Source organism: Fibroporia radiculosa, assembly GCF_000313525.1.
Source record: "Fibroporia radiculosa TFFH 294 genomic supercontigs, scaffold1557, whole genome shotgun sequence".
In the NCBI taxonomy this organism is placed as follows: Eukaryota; Fungi; Basidiomycota; class Agaricomycetes; order Polyporales; family Fibroporiaceae; genus Fibroporia; species Fibroporia radiculosa.
Genome location: NW_012133309.1, coordinates 66,574 through 76,037, shown reverse-complemented (window position 1 = coordinate 76,037; position 9,464 = coordinate 66,574). Strand labels below are relative to the sequence as shown.

The 9,464-nt window shown below is 49.8% G+C and overlaps 3 protein-coding genes across 3 annotated transcripts; 2 read left to right on the top strand and 1 right to left on the bottom strand.

The window, feature by feature from the left end:
- Positions 1–722: 722 nt before the first annotated feature.
- Positions 723–3,373, top strand: FIBRA_03055 (uncharacterized protein; the record flags this gene model as incomplete). Its single annotated transcript, XM_012324900.1, has 16 exons — positions 723–783; positions 850–970; positions 1,024–1,148; positions 1,197–1,261; positions 1,316–1,392; positions 1,453–1,477; positions 1,534–1,587; positions 1,643–1,833; positions 1,887–1,978; positions 2,026–2,220; positions 2,281–2,425; positions 2,477–2,490; positions 2,543–2,658; positions 2,713–2,801; positions 2,854–2,988; positions 3,043–3,373. 16 exons carry the CDS (start codon positions 723–725, stop codon positions 3,371–3,373), a joined length of 1,836 nt encoding a protein of 611 aa, XP_012180290.1.
- Positions 3,374–3,617: 244 nt separating this feature from the next.
- On the bottom strand, positions 3,618–4,767 carry FIBRA_03054 (uncharacterized protein; the record flags this gene model as incomplete). The annotated part of the gene is made up of 5 exons (XM_012324899.1): positions 3,618–3,692; positions 3,749–3,858; positions 3,924–4,401; positions 4,532–4,620; positions 4,683–4,767. The coding sequence occupies 5 exons, from the start codon at positions 4,765–4,767 to the stop codon at positions 3,618–3,620; spliced, it is 837 nt and encodes a 278-aa protein (XP_012180289.1).
- A 1,600-nt stretch (positions 4,768–6,367) lies between these two features.
- FIBRA_03053 (uncharacterized protein) lies at positions 6,368–8,721 on the top strand (the record flags this gene model as incomplete). Its single annotated transcript, XM_012324898.1, has 14 exons — positions 6,368–6,503; positions 6,556–6,653; positions 6,707–6,798; positions 6,855–6,898; positions 6,961–7,058; positions 7,113–7,285; positions 7,342–7,592; positions 7,642–7,708; positions 7,765–7,959; positions 8,021–8,050; positions 8,105–8,338; positions 8,388–8,420; positions 8,473–8,501; positions 8,561–8,721. 14 exons carry the CDS (start codon positions 6,368–6,370, stop codon positions 8,719–8,721), a joined length of 1,641 nt encoding a protein of 546 aa, XP_012180288.1.
- Positions 8,722–9,464: the final 743 nt, after the last annotated feature.

Sequence of the window (9,464 nt, the reverse complement as noted above, 5' to 3'; positions counted from 1 at the left end):
AGTCTCGATCCTCTTCTATTATATTTCTGCGCAACGGCGCGAGGGGCGAGTAAGAGCCGTTGCAGCGCAAGCACAACGTAACCCATCGATGCGGGGTGGCGGCGGAGAAGAAGTCTAGCCAGCATTGCCGCCCGGAAGCACAGTTGGCATCCCACGTTCATCTCGTGCGGGACCAAATCTTCAAGCTTCAAGGCTTCACGTCGATGGCGCTTGCTTCTGACATCTCCATTCAATTGTACTCTGCTCTGGCGTACTGGACTGTGTCCACTAATCTCTTCGCTGGGACAGTCTTTTTGTACTGTCAGCATCTGCCCCAATCTGATGACCCTTTCAGCCCCCGTGCTGTACGAGTGGACATGGTCGATTATGTCTACGTTATTATCCGTGTAGCCATACACTCTTGCTGCTTATCTGGCTGCATCTGGTCATTAGAATTCAATTGCTGTTAACTTCTCGAACCAGAGACGTGAGAACAGCGCGGCCATTAGTATTCTTCGATTGCTACACGAGGTGATACGGTTCCAACATGATACGTCTGCCTCGTGTATCTGACCACCGCGCGACTGCGGCCATCTACATGCGTTCTACATGCGAGCGTGCGCACTGAGCGCCTTCCGTAGCGGCCAGGATGATGATGATGAACATTCTGGTCTTCTGCTTTCGATCATCCCGCACGGTACATCCTCTATCTCTGACTCGCACCAACTCATTGTCGGCTTACGATGTCTGCACATTCCTCCTCCCAATCCCCCTTGTCCTCTTCTCAGGATGTTCAAATAACTTGTAAGTGCGAACTTACTGCTGAAACAGGCTGAGTTGTGCATGTCATTGACCTGATCCACCCTCTAGATGTTGAACTAACGAATTTTAAACCACTCAAATCAGCAGAATTATGGATCGGCGATCATCGACACACACTTCTTCTTCATCAGAGAGGCAAAGTTCTCCGCGCAGAGTTTGCACCAGCTCTGTGCGACCATCGTTCTCTACCTAGTCGGCATTGAACTGATCTCTGGAAGAAAGACAGTTGACTTCGCGCGAGCAGTGCCGCCTACAGATTCATCACAAGCGAGGTCTATTGTCACGCAAACCGGACGAAACCATCACCCTGAATTCTTGCGATATATTGTCGACTACAGACGATAGGGGTAAGACGATTATTCAGCATTTTTGCAAGCTTAGCTGAAATTATGTAGAATTTGTTCACGTTCATCGCGATATGCAAATTGTTTGCGGTATCAGCAGGCGAGAAACGAGGCGGGTATGTTCGATTTATGCAGAGTCTTGTCACCCGTGTGGTTGAGGTCGATGGCAGGACCCAGCAGATTGTCGAGGAGATGCATTGTCGACGCTTGAACCTACCACTGAAGAGATCCTTAGGAAGTGTCCGCGGTACGTGAAACTTGTCTTATATTCCATGAATACTGTCGGTTAAATTAGAGTGCGCTGTAGATTCCGAATTCTGGTTATTGGAAGGGTGCTTCTCGTTCTGTCTGCGAAGTTGAACCTGCCGTTGATGATACCTGTTCTCAGACTGGTGTGGGCAAGTCTTCTTTGATCCAACAGGTGTTTGGCATAAAAGAAGCGGTAAATGTGTTGCCGATTTGACCGTACGATATTCTTGACGCGCCCGCTCTTCCAGCTTGTTTCACATGATCGTCCGGGAGAAGCCAACATTGACACGGAGCTCACGTCACCTGAGAACGATCGGTTCATCCTGCATGACAGCAAAGGTTTCGAGCCTGGTGAGGAAGGGAACTACTCGACAGTGGAAACTTTTATAAAACGACGGAGGGCAATGCCCAATTTGAAGGATAAGTTACATGCCGTTTGGTAGGCCTCTACAATCCTGTATATAATGCATCCACATTGAATTTTTCTCAAAGGCTTTGTTTTGCGATGCCATATGCTGGTGGTCGGTTATTGGAAGCAGGCGTAGAAAGCTTTCTCAAATCGAGAGATCAGATTTTGGGAAATAGTTTGTAATCTCGTTCCTATTGGTTTCGCTAGGCTGATTCCTCACAGTTCCTCTCATCATTGTGTTCACCAAATATGATACGCTTTTCGGCCGTGTGCGCTACAACATGCGGAGAGCAAATGCGTCTGCACTGGTCGATGATAGCCTGGTCAAGCCTCACGTAGAGTCCGACCTACGCACGCTTTGCATCCAGCCGATTGAGCGATTGGCGGGAGTAGGCATTCCTCACATCGCGGTCTCTAGTACGTGACAATGGTATTCCAGTAATGTCTTCTCGATTGATCTGTGCTTGTTTGTCCAAGACCAGTACCAGCATAAGGACTCGCTCGTGAAATTGGTTGAGCTGACCTACAAACATGTTTCCGAGCATATTCCCGAAGAGGCATCGACCGTAACTGCAATGGCTCAACGGGTAGATCCCAAAAGCAAAGTCACGGAGTCAATCGCGTAAGTTCTAGGGGTTCACTACCCGTCGCTTTCACTCATATTGTCTCGTAGAGTCGGCAAGAAACGTTCGCTATGCCCTACCAGCGACGAACTTGGATGCTTACAAACATCTCCCAGGCTATTGGAAGGCTCTTGCGACGAGCTCAAATTTCAAAGGTCACACAATGTGGGACTGTTTTCACGTCATTCACAATGATATCATCAATGTGTGGAACTTCCATGATCCCTCTTTGGTATGTTGTTGTCCTTTGCACTGCGCTGTGTTCATCCACTGATAGCAGTAGTAGTATTTGATGAGCAAGGACTTTAGGACGCTGGTGACGAACATGGTCGCGGATGTAGAAGTTTGCTCTACGCCGAATCCAGTAACGACTCTGTAAGTCACATATGTGGTCTTGACTTTTATCGCCCTTAAAATCGTTTTCCAGCACGGGCGGCGGGTCATTCGTTGCAGCTATTACCGCTGCAGTAGGTGCCTTGGCCGGTCCTGCTGCACCAATCGTTGTACCTATTGCTGCGGGACTAGTGTTGGTTGCGTGGGTTTACACCGTATATGAGCAATCGTAAGTAGCAGCCTCATCCTTGGGTACCTCGTTTCACAGCTTTTGACTTTGCAGACGGGTGGTACAGCAGAGATTCATGGCATATATTGTGGATCTCACACACATCATGGAGATGCTGTTGATCATCACTGCTGACAACAGTCACAAACCGCTAAATCGTCGCGCTATCAAGCTCGCGTTCACATCGTACTCCGAGTCGTCCACGAGAGCTCAGGTTCATGCTGAGATCGAGAATTTTGAGGGCAACAGGGTTTTGCACGGCCGCGATGATACCTTGGAGAAGATCGAGTCCTTGATCCAGCTCACTTCGAATAGCATGCCAACTGTATTTCAAGATCATGCCCAAATTCCACCAGTAGATTTAGACCAGGACGAAGTCTGGTAGAAATTGTACACAATGTTACATAAATGACCGCGAGTTCTCGGCGGACCGAGCATGATATAGGGCGAGGTGGGCGAAGAGAGAGTACACTCATGCGTACGCTCAAGAATGCATCCTGGGAGCTGGTGCCTAATCCTCACGTTGCCTGCAATGGCTAATTCGCACTCGAACGATCTTGTGCCCAAATGTGTGTTTCGACATTACAGGCTAGATGCCCATTGGGTGCGCAAATTGTCTACTTCATGCCTTAGAAAGTAGATGGCATGGATAAAAGTCTTCCTCCGTCAATGACATGAAGACCTCCGTCCACGTACGCTCCTGCCTGCTTTCTGTGTCAATGAACGACGCCTCGTTGCACAGGGAACGATTTTTGCTTACCCTGCTTGCGAGGAATAGTACGAGGCCGCCCATATCTTCCGTATCTCCCAATCTCCCAACGGGCGTCGTTGCCCCCACACTGGCCTCGTCGACAACGCCATCGGTCATCTCTACCAATACAGATTGTTGTCATCAATGCACAAGGCATATATCAAGCGGGAGAGGATGCGCGTACCTGATGGGAACACACCAGGCACGATCACGTTGCTGCGGATCTTCCAGTCTTTCAAATAATGCGCCATCATCTTACCTAGATGCGTCGTTGCCGCCTTGCTGAGCGAGTACGACAAGCTGAACACTCCCGAGTCCCTACGGAGCGAGGCCAGACTTGAGATGGTCAGCACCTGGCTTGTCACGCCGTTCGTGCGCGCCCACTCCGACTCGTTCCCCGCATGCAGAAGCTCGAGGAACGCCACGGTACAGAACCACACCCCGGAGACGTTCACACGGAAATTGGTGTCGAACGAGCCAAAGTCCTCCGTGTTCCACAAAAGCTCCTGGTACGCAGCAATGCTCGTGTCCGCAGGCTTGGGGAGCTGAGGCTGGTGCCCCAACATCACACCCGCGTTGTTCACGAGCAGGTTGACGTGTCCGTGGCGAGATTTGATCTCCGCTGCGAGCAAGCGCAGCGAGTCACGATCAGTGACATCAGCCTGGAGTGGGATCATGTTTCCGTGCCGCTAGAACACCCAGGGGTGACAGCAGGACATGACCAAAAGATTGTTTTAGTGGACACATATTGCATGCTGACGGTTATTATTTACGCACACTACGCTCACGTACAGCCTTCTCCAGAGCCTCAAGCCTCCTCCCCACGATATAAACGATCGCGCCGTTATTCTCGAGGGCAGTAGCGATCATCAGCCCAATGCCTAGTCACCAACCATCCATCACCATCGCTGCACGTTGAAGAAAGGTAATGGTCAATGCACACCTGTTGCACCACCAGTGACAACAGCTACTAGACCCTTGACATCGAAAAGTTTCGCAGTGTCAGGGAATGTGTGCGCTTGTGACATTGTTTCGAATCCCAGTCAAAGCGCAGAGTTGACGCTACGGAGAGTGCTGAGCAGAGTGCGCAAGAGCTGGATACTGGGTCGGATATCGATATGGTGTGAGACTGAGAGTGTCGGATAATAAGTATAGGTACCATATGCCGAAGCAGCGGCAGCAAGTTTGGGAGCGGATTCTAGTGTAATGGCTCGAACATAGATAACGCACCTCGTCAGGTGCAAGGCACGAACGCATATGCCGGCGCACCATGATAGCGCACAGCTCTAGGATGGCTTGGGGTCATTGTCAGGGTGCAACTGGGTGCAGGTAGGTGCGTTGTACACGCTCAAGCTCGACCGTGATGAGGACTGTGCGGCGAGCTGGCGGCCCAAGCGTCTAACTGGCTCTATCTTGTATATTTTCTCGAGGCTCAGAATCAGTCGCGTCCTCTCCAGCTGCTGCTGACTGAAGTGTGAGTCTATATATTCCTGTTCATTTCAGAGCGATCGTTGAAACATCAGACTCGTCGCAGTCGTATCGTGCTGTCCAGATGACTGCGATATCACGGTCAGCTTGCATTCGCGTGTTACGTGACTTTTGAATCAAGAGATGTGTGTACGCATTGACTTGAAAGTGCAGTTTACGGGCCTTTCTTAACGCGTTCAGCATATGGTCTCTGTTCTCCGGGCGCGTTTTCGAGTCTGGTGCAATTTGTGGTGTCAAAGAGGGGGTGTCTGTCAAATTGCACTAGACACATGATTGCATCGCCCGGAGACGACACCACCCGGGTGGTATGCCCCAGGCCTCACCCCTGTCATATTGATTGATCTAGCACCTGGAATAGTGGAGAGAGCCTGAGGTCGGCGAATTTGTTTGTGTCAAATCAGAACATTCTACTGCGGCAATTCGTGAGTACTGATTCCGAATGTGGTCTGGGGGCCAAAGCGTGCGGTGGTCACGCAGGTTTGAGTGTCAACTCTGGGCAGTGTTGCTCAAAGGCGAAGTCTCCTGGCCGCGGAGCATGGACCTAGCGGTGTCTAGCAAATTTTCAACTATCAACGTGATCTGTAATCCTCGTACAAGAGTTGCTGTGCAAAGCTTTTGGTTTTGATGATTGCGGACACAAGGAGGTGGTTAAAAGTCGCACCGCGTCTACCCCCTGTGGTGAGAAATTTACAGCATTTGATTATAATTATGATACCTGAATAGTTTGCCATAACATTGGGAGCTATCTCGTTCTCTGCTTCGCGATGTTGATTCGAAGTATGTCCTTGGGTAACTTTGTTGAAGACGAGTGCTAGGACTAGGCGTCGTGTTTTCTTCTAGCAGTCAATATTTGTCATCTTCCCAGCATGTCAGTCTTGCGCATTGCTGATATACTCTGGACACATACAGGCTACGAAATATGAGGCTCGTGACTGCCCAGAAGCGGATAGTATGCCCCAATTCCATTTTGTATGATTGTTCCGAGGAATCAATTGTCGCTGCATATCCACGGGTGACGTTTGGCCCCGTTTCCTATAAAACTGGCGATGGAAGAGTCTGCTTCACCCAGCTCACAGGACTCCGGTCGTGTGCGCTTCGATATTCCTACTACAGGTATACAGATAACGGGCAGGTATCAATATGGCCCTCATGCAGTTCTGGAGCTCTCTGCTTATCCTCGGTACTGTCGTTTTCGCATGGAAGTATCTGGAGATTAGGAAGGCTAGGAATGCCCTGCACAACATTGCCGGCCCCCCTCCCGCATCATTTCTGAAGGGTGTGCTATTGTCTCGGCAACACAATATCCGACCACTCACTTTATGGTATAGGTAGTATTTCCCAATTTTTCTCTCGCGACAGCACGGATTTTCAGCGACGTTTGGCATTTGACTACGCACCCATTGCCAAATTGTATAGTATGTTCGGAGTGAGTACATTCTCAGGGCCCCAATATGTTATCCAATAACATTTCTCATATAGCGGCCAATGTTGTATGTCTCTGACCCGAAGGCACTGTATACGATCATGATCAAGGATGAGCCTTCATTCCCAGAGCCGGATTCATTCATTTCGTATGATCATGAAGTCCTGGCTACACATGCTGAACCTCAACTAATTCTTATTACAGGACGAACCACCTGATATTCGGACGCGGATTAGTGGCGACTTTGGGTACGAATCTCATTTCCGATATGATAGAGGGAGGGTTTGCGCTGACGCAACATGACTATCAGGCGAGACACACCGCAAGCAGCGGAAGCTACTTAACCCGGCGTTCTCTATCAATCACATGCGCCACATTATCCCGATCTTCTACAACGTGGCACACAAGGTAGTTCATAGTCTTAATCCTGATATCGAAACAGACACTTACAAACACAGAAAGCTTCGAAACGGACTCATGAAGCAAATTGTAGGCGGGACCGAGGAAGTCGACTTGCTGGAGTGGATGAGTCGTGCAGCACTTGAATTAATCGGTCAGGGTGGCCTTGGATACTCCTTTGATCCCCTGGTTGAAGATACGCACAACGAATACGGAGATGCTTTAAGAGCACTGTTGTGCGCGCGTTCTCTGCAGCAGGTCGTCCAGCACTGATCATATCGTTGCTCCTTAGCCCCAACCTGGTCAAAATTCCCATCATGCGACTGATGACTCCATACCTCATCAGACTGGGGCCCGCCGCCTTTAGGCGCTTTGTACTTAAATTCGTGCCGGACGGTGGTGTGCAGAGTCTTAGGTACATAGCTGATACCATGGATTCACAGTCTCGAGCTATATTCGAAAAGAAGAAGGCCGCTCTTCTTCAGGGCGAGGAAGCCGTCTTGCAGCAAGTGGGAGAAGGCAAGGATATCATCAGTATTCTTAGTGCGTGCAATTTTCGGCGTATATACTTGCCGTGCTGATGTTCTAGCAGTACGAGCAAATGCCTCCACCTCTGAGGTTGACAGATTACCCGAGGACCAAATCATCGCTCAGATGTCGTGCGTGTCCTGTTATTTCCCTTCTTCAATACACCATTGCTCACTTTGTCATGCAGAACCCTTGTCTTTGCCGCAACGGATACAACTTCAAATACATTGGCCCGCATTCTACAAATATTGGCAGAATTCCCTGATGTGCAGGAGAAGTTGCGTGCTGAGGTGATAGATGCACATGCAGGAGAGTCGTTGACATACGATGAACTCGACCAGCTTCCCCTACTTGATGGCGTGTGCCGCGAGACATTGCGACTGTAAGCTGATCTAATCTACCAATTGACAATAACCTGTGTGGTTGATGAGAATTCCCCCTAGTAATCCTCCTGGTGTATTCATTTCACGCGTGTGAGCAGTTCCAGCTCTGATTGATTCCAACTCTAATGCCGCTTGCTCGTCCAGCGCAAATCGTGACACGATTCTGCCCTTGGCAGAGCCCATTATAGGGGTCGACGGCAGCTTGATCAGTGAGATTCCTGTAGTCAAGGGAACGGAGGTTATTATCGGAATCCTGGGCTGCAACGCGAGAAAAGACCTTTGGGGCGAAGATGCACATGAATGGAAACCTGAGAGGTGGCTTGCCCCCCTCCCGGAGAAAGTTACAAAGAATACCATTCCTGGTGTTTATGCCAACTTGTAGGTGTCAGCCTCCGTTTTCATAAGAAGCGCTGACCTTGGGCTCTAGGATGACGTTCATTGGTGGCAAGAGAGCGTGCATGTACGTCCTTACACTGAACGTACTGCAAGAACTTATACTTACAGTAACGTAGCGGCTTCAAATTCTCTGAAATGGAGATGAGTAAGTCGGCTTCGACTCCTGTCGCAATATGACCACAGTCATTCAACTGGTGTTTACAGAGGTTGTCCTATCTGTTTTGCTCACCAACTTCACCTTCGAGTTGACGGACAAGCCCATTGTGTGGAACGCTGCAGCTGTACGCTATCCCACGGTGGGGAGGATGGACAACAAGCCTCAGATGCCGCTGAAAGTGCGGTTGTACGAAGGCGCGAAAGTGTGATTGCGGTCAGACGAGTCTCTTGCCCAGATTGGGTTTCATGCGCATGTTCCTACTTCGGCTTTGCTAACTATGCATCACTTTCCATCCTCACGTATTGAATTTCCTTTTTTTGTGATGCTTATGCAAGCATCTCATCCGCGGCAAAGCTTCAGTACGGTCATAATTCAACTCACACAGCATCGACAGTAAAGCAAGACCGTCTTACACACGTGCTCTTGGAAGCTGCGCAATCCGAATCCAGTTGGTCACTACACTGACACTAGCACAGGTGCATCCACCTCTCAAGGATAGCTCGAGTGTCTGGCTCGAGGAACGAGGGTACGGTGAAGCCTTCGGAAACTTACACCTGATCACCTAAACTGCATTCTACTCGCATTTCGGATGTGCGTAAGCCTGATGCTCTGTTGAGTTAGGTGTCCTCGTACGTTCAAAGGTTCAGAGATCCGCTTACAGCACCCTCGTATCCTAAGAGTGGCTACCAGTCAGTTTCAAAAGACCTCATGTACCATGTTGCGAGGAGCGTTCGCAGCGTCCACGCGCAAATGAACTACATTTCGTTCGGAAGATCGGCGGGGAGGCGGATTGCGATACCATCTGAGCACAGACCGGGTATCATCGTCCAATTCAGCGCTGCTCGTCGTGTCGATGCAGCATGCGTCAGACCATGCCAGTACACAGCTGGGCGCAGTCGAGAGTCGAGTCGTAGCAGTTTTCACGAATCTGTTAATCTCGACTTGGAAGAA